At 37.9% G+C, this 21793-nt stretch overlaps 1 protein-coding gene across 1 annotated transcript in view; it reads left to right on the forward strand.

Moving 5' to 3' along the window:
- The window catches only part of SLC5A12 (solute carrier family 5 member 12), a 41791-nt gene that overhangs the window by 18184 nt on the left and 1814 nt on the right, over nt 1-21793 (forward strand). Inside the window, exons 7-14 of the mRNA XM_004263932.3 lie at nt 1928-2057; nt 3457-3545; nt 8196-8308; nt 12913-12980; nt 14406-14492; nt 17249-17415; nt 18261-18364; nt 21338-21465. Coding sequence (XP_004263980.1) covers nt 1928-2057; nt 3457-3545; nt 8196-8308; nt 12913-12980; nt 14406-14492; nt 17249-17415; nt 18261-18364; nt 21338-21465 — 886 coding nt within the window. The remainder of the gene's footprint in view (nt 1-1927; nt 2058-3456; nt 3546-8195; nt 8309-12912; nt 12981-14405; nt 14493-17248; nt 17416-18260; nt 18365-21337; nt 21466-21793) is intronic.

The following is a 21793-nucleotide window of genomic DNA, read 5'->3' on the forward strand; positions in this document are numbered from 1 at the left end:
TAACATTCTATTATACAATTTTGCCACTGATTTCTCATTTCCCATAGTTGACTGGTGAGTTTTTAAAATTGTTTTGAATAATGGCTATACAACCTACATATGGCTGTATAACCTCTATATATTTTTATGGAGTATAACTCATTCAATCTTCATATTAGTCCTATAATAAGAAGTAAGGCAGGTATGTTAACACTCTTTTTACGAAGGATTTAACTGGCTCAGAGTCTTAGTGACTTGTCTGAAGTCACACAGTTGTTAAGGATAAAGTCTTCTGACTCCAGGTCCGATGCTTTTTCAAAAAAGAAATGATGTAAAGAGTATAACCATATTGTAAAGAATTTCTATCTTTCATTTATTCATTTAATCATTTTTAACAAAAATAAAATAATTTATGTCTGCTATGTGCAAGCACCATGTGTGCTCTGGGGATGTGGCCCTGTGTGTGTTCGAGTGGGGGAAACAGATAATAAACAAATAAATGTATTATACAATTTCAGATAAGGATAAATGCTATAAAGATGTAAAGCCGTATAAGGAGTAGAATCTGATGAGAGAGCAGGGAGTGACCTTTCAGGTAAAGAGGCCTATCCAGGATATGGCCTGAGATAAGTTTGAATAGAATTTGTCTAAATGGCAGAAGTAAGAGTACAGCAAATTCAGTTTGCAGATATTGACCATTTCATGTATCAAATGTATTCCCCAAAGGCTATGTCTAAATCAACCTTTTTCAAACAAAAGCAAACAAACAGCTAAAACTCAAAGATAAATATGGTTGGAATAATCCCAAGGAAGGAATTTCAGAGATAATACCCTTTCCTAATGTAAATAATGTAAAATAAAAATTTCCAGATGGGTTGATTATTTAATATATTTGCTTCGTAAAAGAATACTTTGATTTAAGGGTTTTCTGAAAGTCAGGTACACCTGTACAGCAGGGCTTTTAGGGGGCTTTGAAATGAATATGTGTCCTTACATTTGAATGTGAGTGCATCTGAATGCCTTCAAACAATGGCTGGACATTGTTTGAATGAAATGAAACATTCCCAGGAAATGCCTCCTGTTGCTCTTTGGGCCCCCTGCGCCTTGAAACTCTCTCCAGAGCAAGATTGTTTGTTCTCTCACTGATCCAGTGTGAGGCCAGCCGACTTTCAAGTCTTTCCTGAGATTTAGAAGATGTGTAATATTTTGACTTTCAAAGAACAGTATGAATACAAAATAACCATAGGATACTACAAATGCACTCAAACTGAAGTTAAACAGAATGTTATAGAATAAAAAGAATTGTTGTAGAATAAAAAGAATTGCTCCAAAGAATGTGGGGAAAATGACTTTAGGTTTTTCATACCTTCTATTGCCTTTTAAAAAACTGAACTTTAAACTTCATCTGATTTAACCTCCAAAGTGAATATTTCCAAAACGTGTCTACTTCTACATTTATCTCATCATTCCTCTGGAATAAAAGATGTTAAAATGAAAGTTGGCTTTTTGACAGTTTCATGAATTGAGTGGGGGGAAATTACTTGAAGTTATATAATATGAGTGATTGATACGTGAAATTTCATCCAAGGAAATAGACCTCACACTACACATTGCAACTTTGCAGAAAAGCTATTTCAAAAGCAAACCCATCAAAAATCCACCTTGTTCAAATTTCATAATCAGTCTAAAACTGTAACATGCCCAAATAAAAAAAATGCAAAAGTATAAAAAGTAATGATTTTTAAAAATTGAAATATAATCGACTTGTATTAGTTTAAGGTATATAACATAGTGACTTGATATCAAAATATATACATTCTTGAAGGCTATAGAATTTTATTTTATAGCAAAAAGGCCCCCCAAATTTTACCTTGAGTCTTTGGTAATGCCCTGACCACACTGTAATATGACAAAGAGTCTACCAGTAGATCCATGTGTTATTTTCTAGAGCCTTGTATTTCAACTTGTTGGGCCTCTGGGTCATTCTGGCATGTGCTGTCTTCTCTGGCTTAATCATGTACTCCCACTTCAAAGACTGTGATCCCTGGACTTCTGGTATCATCTCAGCACCAGACCAGGTATGTGCTCCCTTGGGGCCAGTGGGGAACAGCTGAAATGTGTGTGTTTCTGGCCATCGATACTGAGCCTTTCTCTTTTTCGACCTGGACCTCTAGGTATTTCCCAAACCCCAAAGACTTGATTTCTTTCCTCTCCTCTTGGATGATATTATCACAGATCAGGTTCTAATACTGGGGAGTGAACATGTAAAAAGAAGGTATCTTACCTTGTCCTTGAAGGCAAGGACTGGGGCCAGGGCAGGGCTGGGGAGAGTGGAAGAGGACTTGAACCTATAGCTTTGGTTTTCAATGCCACCATTCAATTCTTTTTTTCTATCCATCACAACATTGGTTAACGATGCTTTAATCTCAGATTGAACAAAATGACCCTTATTTCTATAATGCTTCTGCTCATGTCTTCTCATTATGGCTTAAACAATATCACCCCAATATATTACATTAAGCATGCTTTTTAAAATTAATTTTTATTGGAGTACAGTTGACTTACAATGTTGTGTTAGTTTCAGCTGTACAGCAAAGTGAATCAGTTATACATATACATATATCCACTCTTTTTTAGATTCTATTCCGATATAGGTCATTACAGAGTATTGAGCTCCCTGTGCTATACAGTAGGTTCCTATTAGTTATCTATTTTATACATAGTAGTGTGTATATGTCAGTCCAAATCTCCCAATTTATCCCCCCTCCTCCTTTCCCCCCGGTGATCATAAGTTTGTTTTCTACCTCTGTGACTCTACTTCTGTTTTGTAAATAGGTTCATTTGTACCATTATTTTAAGATTCCACATATAAGTGGCATCATATTATATTTGTTTTTCTCTGTCTGACTTATTTTACTCAGTATGACAATCTCTTTGTCCATCCTTAAAAACTCCATTCACGGAGAATATTCTCAGGAGGAGCTATCGTCTCTATCCTCTCCCCCTACATATACAACTGTCCCAATGTGTCCTGTGGCTGTTCCTCTCCCACAAATCTGGCTTCAGAGTAGAACCATAATACCTAGACTCCCTGAAGACCTGTTTTAAGTGTTTGTTTTTAGGATTTAGTTTCTAACATTAAGGGTAAACAGGCAAGAAAATAGCACACATTGCAAATGTAAAAAAAGTTAAAAGTTCCTGAATATTCTAAAGTTCATCCAACATTTTCCTTATATGACTGTCCCCTTCCTATCCCTTCCCCTCCCTTATAGCTGCACCTCAGGTCCATGGAATTGGATTGATCATAACCTCATTTGTTAGCATTTAACAATGATAGTCCAGGCAAATTCCTTTATTGTTACTTTATTTTTTTCTTTTTTTTCCCACCTCCTTTTGCTAAAAAGCTACAATACAGTCCCACATTTCAGACACTGCTGATGAGACCATTAATCCCATCTTGTTTTGCCTCCTCTTCAGCTGATGCCATACTTCGTCATGGAGTTATTTGCCACAATGCCAGGACTCCCAGGACTTTTTGTGGCTTGTGCCTTCAGTGGAACTCTGAGGTTAGTGTATTGACTACACTTGGCAATAACGTTCTGATAATGATGATGGTGAGGATGGTGATAGCAAGGCAACCAGGATGACAAAGGTAATGGTGGTAGTCATTATCAGTATTACTGAGTATTCACTGTGTGTCAGCTGCCCTGCTGAATGCCTTATATGCATTTGCTCATTAGTTGTCACACATTATATGAGGCCGAAACTACTCATTATCATCAGCTTACAAATAAGGAAACTAAGATTTAGCAAGGTAGATAACTTACCCATGGTGAGACAGTAAACTACAGAGGTGGTATGTAAACCTAGGTCCGCCTTTGCACTAGATCTCTCTGTTTATTTTCTCAACCTTGTCTGATGCCAACTGCCCCCATGGTTTCGCATCACCAGCACACAAGGCAGCTCTCTCTGCTGGCATTCCTCATTCAGCTGCAATACATTCTTACAGATCTATGCTTCACAATCCATTCTCTCCATCTTCAATAACACACTCAAGCACATCCATATCCAAAATGTAAGAACATCCATATCCAAAATGTAGACATTATTCTAAGTACAAAATTTTTCACACATTTATTCTAACAAATATTTTAGAAGGTTTATATTATGCCAGGCACAGCTGGTGACAGTGGGGATACTTCAGGGAACAAGACTAGCATCAGTATTGCCCTGATATAGAGTTTTCATTCTAGCGGACATGGAAGACGGACAATATATAACTAAACAACAACAAAAAAGACAAGGCATTGTTTGATAATGACAAATAGTATAAAGGAAATGACAGAGTGATAGCCTAGAGAGAGGTTAGGTTTGGGGACTTTGTTTTTGATAGGGTCTTTAGTGAACTCCTATTTAAGTATATGACATTTGTGCTGAGATCTAAAGTGTGTGGAGAAGCCAGCTCTGTGAAGATCACAGGCAGAAATTTTACAGGCAGGGGGGAGGGCAAATACCAAAGCCCCAAGGAGATAATCTGTATGGAATAGTTCAGGATCCGAGAGAAGAGTTGAAGCATAAGGAACGGGGAGGACAGCAGATGGGGAGGAGCCTAAAGAGGCAAGCAGGCATCAGATCAGGAAGAACCTTTATGAAAGAATAAAGAGCTGGCATTTCATATTAAATAGGAAGCTTTGAAGCAAGGAGGTTTGATGATGTCATACAACTGAAGACTCAGTCTTTGTGGAGGGAAGTGGCTATCACTAAAGCAAGAGTGGTGAAAGTGGGTGACTATACAGGAGGCTTTTGCCTTAATCCAGGGTAGACATGATAGTGACTTGGAGAATGGGGGCAAGAGTGTTGAGAGCAATGGACTAAAACATTAAGACAGTATCATGTTTTTAAATTCCACATGGCAGTGATATCATATGGTATTTGTCTTTCTCTGTCTCACTTACTTCACTTAGTATGATACATATTCCCTTGATCAGAAGTGCGGTTGGCTACCTTTCCATTCTTTCACTGGCCGTTTGTAGTTCTTTTTCTGTAAACTGCCAATTCATATTCCCTGCTAGTTTTTTCTTTTGAGTTTTCTTCCTTATGTATATAAGAAAGTAGCTTATTGACATATGTCTCATTTTTCTCATCTGTCCTATGTATATTTGCTTTATTAATAGTATTTTTGAGTATGTTGAGCTTCTATTTCATATTAATCAATCCTTTTACATTATGGTTTCTGGGTTTATATCATTCTTATGAAGGCTTCTCCATTCCATGTTTATAAATAATCATCCAGATATCAGTTGTCCCATTATTTTTTAGTAAAAAGCCACATTTTCACCACTGACTTGAAATGCTACCTTTATCACATCCTACTTTCTTTTATATATTTGGAACTTTTCCTGGATTTTCTTTTATATTCCTTTGATCTATTTGTGTACAGTTATGACAATACTAATAATTTTAGTGACTAAGCTTTAAAGTTTGATTTAAAATATGTTAGGTTAGTATTTATTCATTATATTTCTTTTACAGAATTTCCCTTGATATCAGATTTTTCCTAATTATTTTCAGTTAATTCAATAGAACTTGGGTGTACTCAAATCACAATACCTGCCAATACTTTTGAGTTTTCTTCTTTTCTAATAGTTACACTTCTATGTTCACTCTTATGTAATTATGCTTTGAGAACAACGATAAAAAAATTGAGGGATTACAGAAATCCTTGTTTTGTTATGCACTTTATCTTTTTATTTTATTTTTTAATAAATTTATTTATTTATTTATTTTTGGCTGTGTTGGGTCTTCGTTGCTGCGTGCGGGCTTTCTCTAGTTGCGGTGAGCAGGGGCTACTCTTCCTTGCGGTGCGTGGCCTTCTCACTGCAGTGGCTTCTCTTGTTGGGGGACATGGGCTCTAGGCTCACAGGCTTCAGTAATTGTGGAAGGTGGGCTCAGTAGTTGTGGCTCGCAGGCTCTAGAGCACATGCTAAGTAGTTGTGGTGCACAGGCTTCGTTGCTCCGCGGCATGTGGGATCTTCACAGACCAGGGCTCGAACCCATGTCCCCTGCATTGGCAGGCAGGATCCTTAACCACTGCACCACCAGGGAAGTGCCTGTTATGCACTTTAAAGGGAATTGTTCTTGGATTTTACCATTAAATATGATTTCAGGTTTTGGTTTAAACTATATTATTTATTTACATTTTAAAATATTTATATAAAACTAATAAAATCATAAAAAAGAACAAAAATGCATATATTTATTCTAATTTAAGAAATATTTTTATCAGGGAGAAATATTGAATTTTGGTAAACTATTGGCATTTTTGAAATGAGCATTTTTTGCTTTTTTAGCTTTTGGCATATTAATATTAACATGTTGACATTTCAAAAATAGCGACATCTCTTAATTCATATAATGACTTTAAATTGCTTATGGTATAATTTTAATTTAGTGTTCTGTTGAATTATTTTTACTAATACTCTTTGTAGGATTTTGCATCAGTAATATAAAATCATATTGTCCTGTGGTGTTGGTATTAGTATCTCAAGGAAACTAGGGACAGAAACAATGAACACCAGAGGATCAAACACAAGTAGGGTGACACGCTAGCTTTCATTTTGTCCCTCCCTACAGAGCTTTATTTATTTTTCTTAAAGCTGACTCCAGAATGAAGAAATATAGCTGTCAACAGATTAATTCCTCCATGAGAGAATGGTTGATTCTTTTGATCTCAAGTTCTAAAATTCCAAGAAAGAGACACTGGACAGTACATATTATAGAGAGATTACTATTACTATAACATTAAGGAGGGTATTGGGTTAGGGAAAGGGAAAGACGAGAGTGGGGGGGTGGAGTAAAGAGATGGTGGTTGAGAGATAGGAAAAAAAAAAAACGATTTTCACCATCTTGTAACAGTTTTAGAATCTGAGAAATTGACATATGGATAATACGTCTGACCTCAAAAGCAACCCAGCAAAGGTTCTACAAATCTGCTCCCTCTGGGCCAAAATCAGCTTTTTGTTCCCTCCCTCCCAATGGATTCAAGGGTTAACTCTAATGTTCGAAACTTTCAAGTGATGGATTTTGAGCCATATACGTTGGGAGCATGGAAGTTTATTTTATTTGATCATCTCCTTTCCTTATTTGACTTGCATGGATCTACAGATAGAAGAGGAGTCTTATAGGGAACATCTATTCTACTAGCTAAAATATTCCTGGTCTAGATGAGGAATTTAATAAGCTTTCATGCTATTCTGCAAAGAAAACTCGAACTTCTTGGGTTTTCTGTCCACTAAGCGAATTTTAGGGCTATAAGACTGAACTCTGGAAAGTCAGAGAGAGAATATCAGAGCTTTTATGTGCTTTTGGTCTTTGCCTGCTTCCTAGTCTTATCTTTGCCCCTTTCTCCCTTATTAATTGCATGCTAGTCACACTGGGGCTTCCTGTTGTTGAATGAAACAAGTTTTCCATCTGTAGGCATTTACTTGTAATTTTCCCTTTGTTCTAAAACATCTTTTTCTGAATTTGCATGGGTCCTTTCAGTGCCTATCTTAACCATCACTTCCTTTGGGAAGAATATCCTAACTTCATATCGGTTTAGGCCTCTGAAAGACATGATTTCATAGCTCTGTTATTTTGCTTCATAACAATTGTAGTCAATTGTATAATTCGTTGTTAAATGTCTATGTCGCCAAGTAGAGTGTAAACTCTATGTCTTTCTGGTTCACCATTGTATGCCTAGTACTCAGAATGAACAGATGCATAAATGGTATGAATGAATGAGTGAATGAATGAATGAATGGCATATTGTACTGATTCCTGGATTAGGATAGTCAGTACTTTCTGCCTCAAGTTTAACCTTCACACACACACACACACACACACACACACACACACACACATACACACACACAATCTCTCTGCTACTGCATGCTAACTCATTTAATGTCTTGTTAGGGGAATCAGTGAGAGTTCCAGCATGGAAGCCTAGCTTCTTCACTGGAGTTAGAGGAAGACATCAAAGAGCATTAAGCACAGAAGCAGCTTTGAAGAGTGAGTAGACAGGTCATGTAGTTCCCCTGAAGTTCCAGAATAAGGACATATGTCTGTCTCTGTTTTTTTCTAGAGCCCTGCCTTGTCTATTTGCCCTGGACACCAGGGCAGGCCGGTCAGCTTTATTTACCTTGGACTATGTTCTCATTTTTCTCTCCCTGTAGCACCGTGGCTGCCAGCATCAATGCCTTAGCAACAGTGACGTTTGAGGATTTTGTCAAGAGCTGTTTTCCCCATCTCTCCGACAAGCTGAGCACCTGGATCAGTAAAGGCTTATGTAGGTACAGCCGGTGGATCTTCTATTCCATATCATGAAATGAACGTGTGGTACGTGTCAAATCCTGCACACACTATTCAGGGCACTCTGACAGGCACAAGTGCATGTGAAGATACACGAGGAATCTCACATGTCAATTCTTACACTTCTGGAGATACCAAGAGGGTACTAGGAAAGAATGACCAGTTAGCTTAGCTTTTACCAACCTTACATTCAACATTCTTCTGTGTTCATCCTACACCCTAGATTCATCACATCAACACCTCTTGATTATGCCATGTATTGATCCTGTTTAGTCTCTCCACAGAGGAAGATGCTCTGCTCACTATCGCCAGTCAGCTTGTCTAATAAAGCCAAATTCTTTTCTAAAGAGTCCTTTATTACCAAATATTCTTCATTGGTTTTTAATAGTTTTAGTAGTAATAATATGCAATATAAAATTATTTTATCTATAAGGATATGTTTAATATTATATACTTATTGTCATTAAATTAAATTATTTATCAATTGCAGAACTAATACCATCTTGTTTTATACTATAGCTTTGCAGTGTTTTATTTAAAATATCTGGTAGAGCAGCTCTTGTCAATTTTTAGGAAGAAATTTAAATGTTGTGACTGTTTTTTTTCTTTTTTTGCAAAAACAAATTTTGGGCTGTTCATGTTTGTTTATTCTTTCAGATTAAGTTTAAAATAATTCACTGCATGTTATCTAGTTGCACACACACACCCCCATCTCAACAGAACTGCACTAAACTGAAAAACGTATTTGGAAATAATTAACATCTTTATAAGTTTTCCATCTAGCAATAACATTTTGCATTTAACACCATATTTTCTCTCTTAGATATTAATTATCCTCATGTCTTCATTCTTCTGCTTCTCCCCCTCCTCCCTCTTCTTCTCCTCCTCCTTCTACTTCTTTCATCGATATTATGAATGGAATGTTTTCCCCGTAATATCTTCTAAACTGTTTACTATCAACGTGGAAATGCTATAGCTTTTTGTTTTTGTTTGTTTGTTTTGTAAAGCACATATCTGGCCATTGGCACAACTCTGGTTGATTCTTAAAATTTTAATTGATTTTCTAATAAGTGTGGTTATTGCCTACAAATATTGATAGTTTTATCGTACCCTTATTCTTAAATACTCCCCTAATTTGGGGTTTGTGTTCTCCATATTCTTCATTATTTCTCTTATTTTCATAGCTTTGTCCTTTTCCTCTGCATGCTTGAAGGGCTCAGGTTTTTTTCTCAATGTTACTTTAAGTTCTCCACAAAGTAATTTTCTTGATAATAATGATTTGAATTCTGCTGTTGTGTTTTGTTCCTCACATTTTACTATAAAAATTCAATCATACAGAAAAGTTTAAAGACATTTACCATGATCTCCTGTATATATGCCACCAAGATTCTCCATTAATGTTTTATTAAACTTGCTTTTTCACATATCTATCTAGCTCTATATCCATCCATTAATGCATCATATATTTGATACACTTAAAAATAAATTGCAGACATCAGTACACTTTCCCCTAATTATTTTAGCATATTATTAACTAGAATTCAATAATTGGTTAAAGTTTTTTAAATGTAAAATCTACCCACAATGAATTGGACAAATGTTAAGTATACATTTGCTGAGTTTTGAAAAATGTGTACACCTGTGTAACTCAATCACTAAAGATATAAATCATTACTATGACCCTGGAAAGTTCTCTTGGTTATTCTGGTAATTCCTACTCCCAATTCCCTCTAGGGGCAGCTACTATTCTGGTATTTTTCATCATAGATCAGTTTTACCTCTTCTAGAATTTCATATAACTTGAATCACACAGTACCACTCTTTTTTGTAAGGACTCCTTTCACTCAGCATAATATTGTTGAGATACACCCATGGTTTTTTTTGTATCAGTAGTTTATCCCTTTTTATGGCCGAGTAGTATGGCATTGTATGGATTTACCTTTTTTTTTTTAACTTCTACTTCTATTGATGGACCTAGGTTGTTTCAGTTTGAGTTTTTTATGAATAAAGCTGCTATGAATATTCTTGCACAGGTCTTTTTTGTGAACATGTTTTCATTTCTCTTTGGTAAATACCTAGGTGAGGAAGTGCTTGGTCAACTATTATAATTTTTAATTTCCTTATAGTTCTTCCTTATCACACCTGGATTCATCTTCATCTAAACTTATGGGTGTTGCACCCTACTTTGTTGTGTTTTCATATCATTTGCTTTCTCTTGAACTGCACTTGTTGCGTCATTGAATCTATGTGTTTTGCATCATATTGAAATTGCCAGTTTCTAAATACTTTTTTTTCTGGCTCTTAAGTATTTCCAGAAAACATATTCTGTATTTGAGTTTTCAGGTTAATTATTCATTTCCTTGTTTAGTAATATTTTGGCATGGATCCCATATTTCTTTTTTTCTTTTTCCTTATGCTTGAACAAGGAGAGATTGGTGCTGACCGAATGTTTGTTAACTGGGTAGTTGAATTGCCTTAATTTTTTCACTATCTTGCATAATGAGTTACAGCTGATAGCAGGTGGATTGGCATCACTCCTGGTGCAATTCCCAATTTCTAGCAGACATTCATGAATATGCTGGGTAGAAATTCCTCTTCTGCCCATGGTTTATTGTCTGATCCTCTGAGCTGATGTAGCACTTGGAAAATCCATAGTATTTGCTGCAACGGTGGTGCTTTCTCTACCCCCCCACACACATTTACTGCTTTATCTGTGGATCCGTACACTCCAGGTCTGCATGGAACCCCACCAATTTCCCCTAAACTCGCTGCCTTGCAGGTTGCTATTGATTGCAATCTGGTGGAAGTGTAAAGATATGGGGGAGAGGGGGACTGAATCAATTCTCTAGTCAGCACAAAAATGTAGAACCTTGAATTGAGGGGTGGTTGCCTAGAATCCCATTCGAAACATATAACCGTTGGCCCAGCAAGAGGGTAATCGGTAGCAGAGAAAAGACATTTTTGTTATTTTCTTCAGGCAGGTGGAGTTCTGCTTATTCATGAAGTGAAAGAGAACGAGGGCAAACATTGTTTCTAATCTATCATCTTTAAATATAATGGGAACAATTTTAGAATTCTGAAAGGTGTTTATTGATCAAACTTGGATTTTAGTGTTGTGTGAGTTTCCTTATTTTTCTGTGTTTTACTGAGAAGTTGGAAAATATAGCATTAAAATTCGCTATCCTGATTTCATCTTAAAAGTGAATTCCTGATAATAAATTTTAGAGATATCATGTACTAAGTCTGAAATGATGATGATGATGATAATAATAATGATAATAATAATAATGGCAAGCACATAGTACTTGCTATGCAACAGGCACTGTTGGATAAATTAATTTATTTATGTGTAGTCCCTTCCTAAAATGTGAGATCTCTGGGGCAGTGGCATTTATAGCACTGGCATTTAGTAAAGTGCTTGACATATGGTCAGTACTCAATAAAATTGCATTAATGGTGACATTGGGAACTCAGCCAAATATTTAGCTGAGAGAGAATTTCAAACAGAATGAGAAAAATCATTTTCTCTATTTCTGTCACTGTGTGTCTGTCTAAATCCCTCTGCAGCACCTTGTCCCTCTCATTTAGTCTATGGATTGTAATGTGAATTGAATGACTTTTAAGATAGTTTTTAAACAAAGATGTAGAAAAACAATTATTTTTTAAAAGATGGTTTGAAAGAAGACATCACCTTTAAAAGATTACTAAGATGGATATGTTGATTCATCCAGCGAGATCCTATGATGCTGGAGGCACCCTGTGCAAGATGCTGCAGAGCGTGGTACCCTGATGGCCCTTATGGTGCTCCAACATAGCCATGTAAATAAAGAAATCATTACACAGTATACTGAGGGCCATAATGAAGGTATGAATAAAGCATGAAAAGACCAGAAAAATTTTCCAGATTTTCAAAATCTGTGAGGTAAACTGTATAACTATTTAGCCATTTTAATGATGAAAACTATCCGTATCCCAGAGAGGTTAGTAACGTCTTCAGCTGATTATTGGTGAGTGGTTGAAATGGATTTAATTCTCACGAATTTAATCTGGATTAGCCTAGTAGACCAGTGACCTTTCTGCATTTTCATGTTGCTTCCACAGGACAGTTTTCTTCTTCTTTTTTTTTTTTTTAAAGATTTTTTTGGATGTGGACCATTTTTAAAGTCTTTCTTGAATTTGTTACAACATTGCTTCTGTTTTATATTTTGGTTTTTTGGCCACGAGACATGTGGGATCTTACCTCCCTGACCAGGGATCAAACCTGCATACCCCTTGCATTGGAAGGTGAAGTCTCAACCACTGGACCACCAGAGAAGTCACCAGGACAGCATTTTTCTTAAATCTTGTAGAGAAGACTTCTCAAGGCTGGATTCCAGCTCATTCTGCCTGACCTAGGAAAGCATGTCTTTGGGAGAAAGTCTCTTAAATGGCCCTCTTGGGGCTTGTGATGGCTAAGCGGGGTGGACAGTCCTTCCTGAGACCCCTTCTGATAGGGTTTACATGAGAGACGGCCCCGGGCAGGAGTTCAGTGGATCCCTCAAAGCCAGGTTGGATGATAGTCATGAAGTTTCTTTCCTCCAGGTCTCTTGTTTGGCATAATATGTACCTCCATGGCTGTGGCTGCATCCCTCCTGGGGAGCGTTGTACAGGTAATGAAAGAGGAAAAAGACACATTTGATTTCGTAGCAACTTTTTACCCACCTTCTTTTCTAATACTTTTCCTATTCCTCCAAATCCCAAATGCTCATACTCTCCGATACCAGGTCCAAGTTACACATGCATGTAAAATTTCAACCAAAATTTCTTTCAAGAGGGGAAACTTTTAAAAACTAGTAATGAGACTCAGTGACAAGGTACACTGTAATAAAATTAGAAAACCTTTTGAAATCCAGATCTGAGAATGTATGATCCTGAAATAAAAGTAGGAATGATAATCTTAGCAGGAAAAACAATAATTACAATTGACATTTATAGAATGCTTATGTTCAAGCTAACTGTTAGTGCTACCAACTACCAGTTGGTTACTAACTACCAGTTAGTGCTACCAACTAAGCAGGGTAATTGTGGGGATGAAATGAGGTCATTTATTTAGAGTGCCAGGGTATTTCATCTTTATTATCTGACACATAAGACACATAGGGGTGCCTGACAAATAGGAAATATGTATAAAGTCTTTAGAGCATCCTTATCACAGCCACTTTATCTAAGAGACCTGCAGTTGTATTGATAGAACTAGACAGAGCTGCATTGCAGAGTAGCTTTGTGTGTGTGTGTGTGTGTGTGTGTGTGTGTGTGTGCGCGCACGCACATATGTGTGTACATGCTCCCTTGCAGGCATGTCAGTGCCTGTGTATATTCAAGACTTCTGCAAGGCCATGGCCCAAGGCTATTATAGGTTGATAGAAAACTAGCTTAATTAAAGCCCCTAACCAGTTCACCGGCTTCAATAACTTAGAGGTTAAGAGATATGGAAATGCATTTGCCAAACTCTCTCTATATCCAAAGGAGACAGAGCCATAAAAATGTGTTATAGGATATGGAATGTCCAATGTCCTCCCCATCATGTCCCAACTTAATGCTTCAACATCCTTGAGGTATTCTGCTGGGATAGCAGGAGTGGGGTAACAGACAATTATTATTATTAAAATTATAAAATTATTCAAACTAAATTAGAACAGCTGGATCAAGTACCTGAGATATTCAACATAAGTTATAGATGTATTTATTAGGTACATTATTTAAAAAGCTTTTGATAAGATAGAAAATATAAACAAATCAATAAGTTCCAGCTTGAGGGAAAACTTATTCTACCAAATCCAAATTGCCTGTGTGTGTTTACACACACGTGCACACCCTCACACACGTATGTTTGTAGGCGTTTTTGGTGTTTTACATACACAGTGCTTATTAATGAGCCCAGAATGGAGAAATGATTTCCAGGAAGCACATGATTCATGAGTGGCACAGTCAGGACTAAGACTGTATTTCATCTCCGGTCCAAGAAAGGGGGTGGTCCTAGGTGGGCCACAGATTCAGGGGAGTGTAGTGTTGATCTGATCTGCTTTGATCCACAGGCTGCCCTCAGCATCCACGGCATGTGTGGGGGACCGATGCTGGGCTTGTTCTCTCTGGGAATCCTGTTCCCTTTTGTGAACTGGAAGGTAAGTCTCCCACGCCCCTCTTCACACTTCCCAGCTGAGACTGGGCCTCAGACATTTTCTCCCTCCTCTCAGTCCTCCTTGGAAACGCTATTTGTCTTTGCCAGAAAAAAATGGGGGCTTCTTTCTACAGCAGAACTAAATAGAACCCCAGCCTTCCAATCTCTGACTTCAGTGAAGCTGTATTAGGAGCAGAAAGCCAAGAAAGTAGTGGTCATGAAATATCATATGTCATGGCATCAAACCTGATTCCGTAGGGTTTAAATCGTCTTCTCTAAATTAAGAGCCCACAAAATGAAATTTAAAGTAGATATTGAGATCAGACATAGTTTAGTTAAAACATGATTTTGAAAACTTTAAAAATGTAAATTTTCTTTTCTATATTTAGTTACCCAAAATTATAAGTAATTTAATTAATTAACTAATTTAAGAAAGGGAGGGGAGACCAGCCTGGTATATTCTGACAGCTGAATCTTCTTGGTGTTCTTGGCTGACAAGCTAGTGGTTTGCCTTTAAGTAAACATTGGTTGGATGACTGTGTAGTAAACATAAATCAAAAGGAACACTTATTTGGAAAAATAGTACTATAGTAATATTTTTAAATATTTAAAATATAATTTTTTCAATCTAGCAAAGTTGCCATTTGTCATTTATTGCATTCATTCATCCACTTACATGCAAATCTTTTTAGAAAGTCTTTAGACTCTAGGAAACCTGACTGTATACATATTTTTATTTAGTTAGTTAGTTTTTCTTTTCTTTCTTTTTTTTTTTTTTGCGGTACGCGGGCCTCTCACTGCTGTGGCCTCTCCCGTTGCGGAGCACAGGCTCCAGACGCGCAGTCCCAGCGGCCATGGCTCACGGGCCCAGCCGCTCCACGGCATGTGGGATCCTCCCAAACTGGGGCACGAACCCATGTCCCCTGCATCAGCAGGAGGACTCTCAACCACTGTGCCACCAGGGAAGCCCAGTTTTTCATATTTTTAAATTTCATATTTTCCCACCGGGGAAGCCCAGTTTTTCATATTTTTAAATATACTATAGGAGTCTTCATAAAGCCCGAGCCACATGGTATACCTAATTAGGTCTCCGTGGCTACCTGACCCTTATTGACCTCTATTCTAGATAAATCTTGTGTAGATAGGTAAAGAGAGTGGATAGATGTGAAACATTTGGGAATTTGTGGTGCTTCCTTGCAGTCTTATTAGGAGACACTTTGTTTTAATCAACTTTTCTGAGATTGAGGTTGACAGGGATAGTTTAATTCTTGCGGAGATAATATGAGGAAAGGTAATTTCCTAGCTACAAAAAAAACCTAATAACTAGCAACATAACAACTTAGTTCATTCTAAACATTAATTTATCTATGTTAGCGAGTTACGGTCCTGCTATTTAATCCAGGAAACCACCTTGTTCTAGATAGAGGAAAGTAAATAATACCAATTGGGGTCACCTCTCCCCTTGTCGTTAGCCATGGCTGATAGTACTAATCAATCATGGCTCTCTTTCCACAGAGTGTGGATGCAACCTCAGAATCCTTCTCAGCACGTCTCTCCAGGCAGCTACTATAAATCAGTGAGGGCTGACTCTCCTACTGAAGTCCATTTACCCTTTACTGGTAGGCCAGGGGCCAGCAAACTATATCCCTCAAGCTAAATCTAGCTGATCTCCAGTTTTTGGGTGACCTGCAAACTAAAAATGGTTTAGACATTTTTAAATAGTTGTCAAAAATCAAAAGCAAAATAATACTTCATGACACATATATATTTTGTGAAATTCACCTTTCAGTGACCACACGTAGTGTTACTGGAACACAGCCACTCTCCTAGGTATATATACTGTCTATGGCTGTTTCTGTGCTGTGATGGCAGAATTGGGTAGTTGTGACAGACACTGAATGGCCCACAAAACCTAAAATACTCCTTAGCTGGCTGTTAATAAGTTTGCAGACCACTGGTCTAGACCAAGGGCCCAGGTATTCGAATCATACACATTGCTTTAGTTTCCCCCAAACTAAAACGAACAGAACATTCTGGTGCTGTAACTGAGGAGTCTTTTTTTCTGAATAAATAGAGAAACCAACAAGTTGTTTTCTGTCACAGAGAAGGCTCGGCTATCTGGCAGAGACCAGCAACATCCAGTGGTCGTGATCCCTGCTCGATTGTTCTGCTTCCTTTACAGGAGAAATGACTCATTGACTTTTAACTTTTTATCAGAAGTATGACCCTTAAATGACAGGACTAGTAAATATACTTGCTAGTAGTTAGACTCAAACTAAAAACTCCAAACTTGGGAGTCAGAGGACTTGAGCAGAATTACTTGGGAAGAGCTATGAGGGTAAAAGTTTCTATATAGTAGTAGCTTATAATGGCTGTCAGTGAAAAATGACCCCAGTAACTCTATTATCTGAGGTTTTCCTGCATTTCTGAAACTCTTCTACTGGAAACTGAGGTTCAGCAGATGTTGAAGTGATGAGGAAGAAGCCAAAAAGGAGAAAAAAAATTCCTGCTAGAAATTTTACATATAATGCCCACAGTAAAACCCTCCAATGTCTTCATTTAAAGAACCATTTATTCCTATGTGAAGCTACATTGTGGGGGGTTGAAGGCAGGCAGTGTAAGTGGGCTGTTTCTAGTACATGTGGCCAAGATCTGGGGTAGAAAACCAGAATCCCTGAGACACAAGACTCATCATCTCATTATTCTTTCAATGGCTTTGTCAAATCTCTCATTACTTTTTTTTTTTTTTTCTTCATCAAGGGTGCCCTAGGAGGCCTTCTGACTGGGATCATCTTGTCATTTTGGGTGGCCACTGGGGCCTTAATTTACCCTGCACCAACCTCCAAGACATGGCCTTTGCCTTTATCAACTGACCAGTGTGTCCCATCAAATGTGACAGAATCAGTGCCTCCACTGCTGTCCAGCAGGTATGCTGACCTTCAGGATAGCATCAGGTCCCAGAGAGAGGGTCACCAGGTTAGAGAAAAGTGCATTCTTCTGTGCTAAGTCTGAGGAGACCATCTTGCTCCCCTATGAGAATCGCTCTGGGTGGTACCCATCATTGAAGAGTGTCTGGGGGTTCCAGCTTTCTGTAAATATCCATCCCTCTGCATCCTGATGCCCAAGAGTGAACTTGGCAAGAGGGCTAATTGGAGGTCTGAGTTCTCAGGTCCACTATGTTGTTTCTTCCTTACTGCCTGTGCTTATTCTATCCTCTTTTCTTGGAATGCTAAATCCTAGCCCTAACTGCCATTTTTGATTGATTAAAACTAACCATTTTAAAAAAATAAGTTGAGGCATCATCTCACATATCAGCCTGGGTTTGACACTCTTTCTGAATATTCTCCAAATCCTTTGTTTCTCTTCCACCACGGCGTTTTAGCCTATTTTATGATTGTCAGCTCCTACATGTAGACTTTGTGGCTTACTCATCTTTAATCTCCAGTGTCTGTCACAATTTCTGGCACTAAATCTGGGCCTTGTAAATGTCTGAAGAATAAATAGTGCAGAAGAAATGGAAGGCACGGTCTTCATTGCAATTATGGTTCAGTAGCAAGACTTGTAATTTACAGATGGATTGGGTTGAGTGGAATATAAAGTACAACTAGTCTACAGTTGGTTTTTTAAAAAAAATAATCAAGTGACAAAAAGTTAAGCTTTGAGGGTTTTGAGAGATGCCAGTCCCTAAAATGAACCCTCGGCTGTCCTGTAAGTCACTGTGAATCCTGACTTCACACACACGGAACTGATGATGTGCCATTGTTCTCTGCAGACCTGCCATTGCTGAGACCTGGTATGCGCTCTCCTACCTATACTACAGTGCAGTAGGCTGCCTGGGATGCATGGCTGCTGGAGTAATCATCAGCTTTGCGACAGGTCGGTTACATGCCTTCCTCTTCTGGGGACCAAGAAAGACGTGGGCTGGTCTCACCCACTTCTGGACTAGGCAGCTGTCTTATGGGTCTGAATTTGGGTCCACCACAAAAAGTCCATTTTCCCAAAGAGATATTATCTACTTTCTCCAAACTGACATGTAAAAGCATCCCCCTGATTGTTGTACACACGATTACTAATATGTATAGTGTATTCTTAAATATTCCCCATATATTATTAAAAAAGATCTTCAGACACATGGCCCTCAGGGGCCTGAGTAGGACGAATCCTTTGCAATATATCAGTAAGAAGATTAAATATTAAGAGTGGTTCTTTTCCCCTTCATCTCAGTTTTCTCCTTATAAATGCCTTACTATCTCATGGGTTAGCCTTTACTAACCTACTAGATAAGCAGAGGAGAGTCTTACTGTTGCTTTTGCATATGGTGTCCTTCGGAGGCCAGTCCTCTAGGCCCAGGAGTTCTGCAGTGAGCAGCTTCACTCTACGCCATTTCTGGTACCAGTGTTGACTTCCCCCCTGTACCTTGAGCCATAGTCCCTCTGATGGTTCAGTGTCCTTTTTATGCCAAAGCTCATGAAGGATTGGTGGGGGAGGATGGCATGGAATAGGCCCACTGTAATCTACTCTGCCTCTTTGGAGTATGCAGTTTAGCTGAATCAAATATTAAGATATTCTAGTTTTCCACTACCATTATATAGTCACAGGCTATACGGGAAGTCAAGATTCCTACTTAACACAAAATCTGAATGGCAATATTCCTGGTGACTTAGAAACAGTGTGCAAGCTCCAATGCCTTATTGCTCTGGGCAAGAGATCACCAGCTCTTCATTTAAATTTAAGCCAATCTTGGCTATGATAAGGAATAGAACATAAATTTTGTAACCCCAGCTGTTCATGAACTCCCCAAATATTTTTCTTTATGGAAAATGGGCTCAAATGAAAGGTGGTCTATTTATGGTGCTTAGAGTTTTTCCTCAGTGCCCTAACAACCATGGAGGCTTCCTTGATCCTAGTAGGATACACCTAGACTTATCAGTTGAGTGGTCAGTCACCTTTAGAAGACAGCTAGAGTTTTAGCTGCCTGGTTCCAAAGCAGGTATTGTGGGCATCATAAATTCTAGGTATTTTCCAGATGCTTGTTGGAATTGACATGTTCTTGTGTTGATGCAGCAGCCATTATGTTGTATTTAGATGGAAACTTCTTTGCCATCTTGAGCACAAACAACTGTCCTTGTATCAACCCTTGGGTTTTATTTTTCTACAAATATCCAAAATCTTAGGGAAATGTCCTTAACACCAAAAGGAAGCACTTTATCAGAGGGTAGTTATGGCACTCGACCAAATCTTTGAAAATAGTTTTGATCCTTGCCTCCTGGTACCTATCTTCCAAATGAGGCCCTAGTGCTATCTGAACACCTTCAGGTCTGGTCACAAAGGGGCTTTCATAAACCTTCTATAACACCCAGTGAATCTTTAAAAATGTCTTAAAATGTTAACTGTTTGCAGGACAGGGTCAGTGGGGAAGCCAGAGGCCTTTTGTGGGCCTGCTTATCGTGTGTCGTATATTGTCTTGTTCTTGCTATTTGTCTTGCTTGGTCTTAATAGGTGCTCATTTCAATTCTGCTTCTTCTAGATGATCTAGCACTTCGAATATATGCTATTTATGTTACTCATAAAATAGAATTATGTCTATTTTGATTAGTATCTCCAGATGGTTTATATCATTAATGATTCTCTGCATCAGCTATTAAAAGGTGATCTTGGCCCAAGATATACTTTAAAGTTTTTGTTATTACTGGTTAAATTCTACTGGGCAGTTAAGAGTTGTTTTCCTTTATCTCGTTAACCTCGTGAAATGAAAATACCATTTCCTAAGTCAAGAACAAATATCTTCATCAGTTTATTAGGTGGCCAGAACCTCCCACTCTTGAGGGCACTGTGTGGGTTTAGTCTAGTCTGGTTTCCACTGCACAGCAGTTTGTACTCGTGTGAACCTTCCCAATTTGTTTCTTCATGTATCATGTAGCTACAGGTCTCAGATATAAAACCTTTAGTTATCAATTCATTAAGTTTATCTCTTAGGTCGGGGATCAGTAAACTAAGAATACATTTGGTCCATTACTTCTCTTTATAAATAAAGTTTTATAGAAACACAGTCATGCCCATTCATATACTATTGTCTCTGGCTGATTTCACTCTACAAAGGTAGAGTTGAGTAATTGCAACAAAGACCCTCTGGCCATATGTTTACCGTACACATATATATGATTCCTGACAATTTAGAATGTAATCTATAACATTTCTCTGACAAGATCAAAGATCCAACACAGAGGTTAGTAAACTTTTTACGTTAAAGGCTAGACAGTAAATATTTTAGGCTCTGATGGCCGGAGACTCTGGTTCCACAACAGGGTTGAAGGAATAGGACATTGAACAGGTATGTTTTAATGATAAGGAAGGAGATGTCAGGGAAGTCCAGAGTAGCTGGAGGAAACATGAAGGTATTCCTTGTTCAGGATGCTGGCATGAAAGGAAGAAAAAACAGTAAAAATAATCTTCCTAATTTCACTAATACTGATTCTGATGACCTCTAATAGATCTGATTTGGTGGAAAACTGAGAGCTTTCCTAAAGGAAGAAATTATATAATTCCTGTAATCTCCTCTGCTGGCCTACAAAGGGTACTAGGAGGGTTTTCCACAATAAATATTTAAAAATAAATATGTTGTTTCTATTTGTTTAAGGCTGATAGTTTGCCTGACCTGACAGTTTGTGGATGTTTAAAAGCAAACTCTCACTTTTTTGAGCAGTTACCAATTTCTGTATTTTAACCAATCAGGCCTCTTTTCACTCTTCTCCTAAGAAGTGACCTGCTTCTCAAGTGGACAATGCTTAAATCATCAAAGAAACTCCTGGAAGCGTGCAACAACTTACCCATTTTTCCTTTTGTTAATAGGTCACCAAAAGGGCAAGGATATTCAACCGCTGCTAATTAGACCGGTTTGCAATTTATTTTGCTTTTGGTCCAAGAAATACAAAACACTGTGCTGGTGTGGTGTTCAGCATGACAGTGGAACAGAGCAGGTGAGCTGATGTTTGAGCTTCTGAATAATGTGAATTGGCTCAAAAGGATTCCCTTTCTGCCCATTTAAACCATCTACAAGGCTGGGTGCAAGGAGGGAAGGCAGTGGATATGAGAACCTGAAAGAATCTGGGTTTCCACTTCAGTTACCTCAGCTAACTAGTTTTTAAGCACGTTAATTATGTTGATAGGTAAATGTGCCTTTGGGCTGAATTGTCGTTGCAACTGATCAAGTTCCAAAATTCCCTTTAATCCCTGTGAGGGTAAATTCTAGGAAAATTTTTAAAAATTAATAATAGAAAAGGAAGAAAAGAGGGGGCACATCTAGTA

The sequence above is a fragment of the Orcinus orca genome, chromosome 8 (genome assembly GCF_937001465.1).
Source record: "Orcinus orca chromosome 8, mOrcOrc1.1, whole genome shotgun sequence".
In the NCBI taxonomy this organism is placed as follows: Eukaryota; Metazoa; Chordata; class Mammalia; order Artiodactyla; family Delphinidae; genus Orcinus; species Orcinus orca.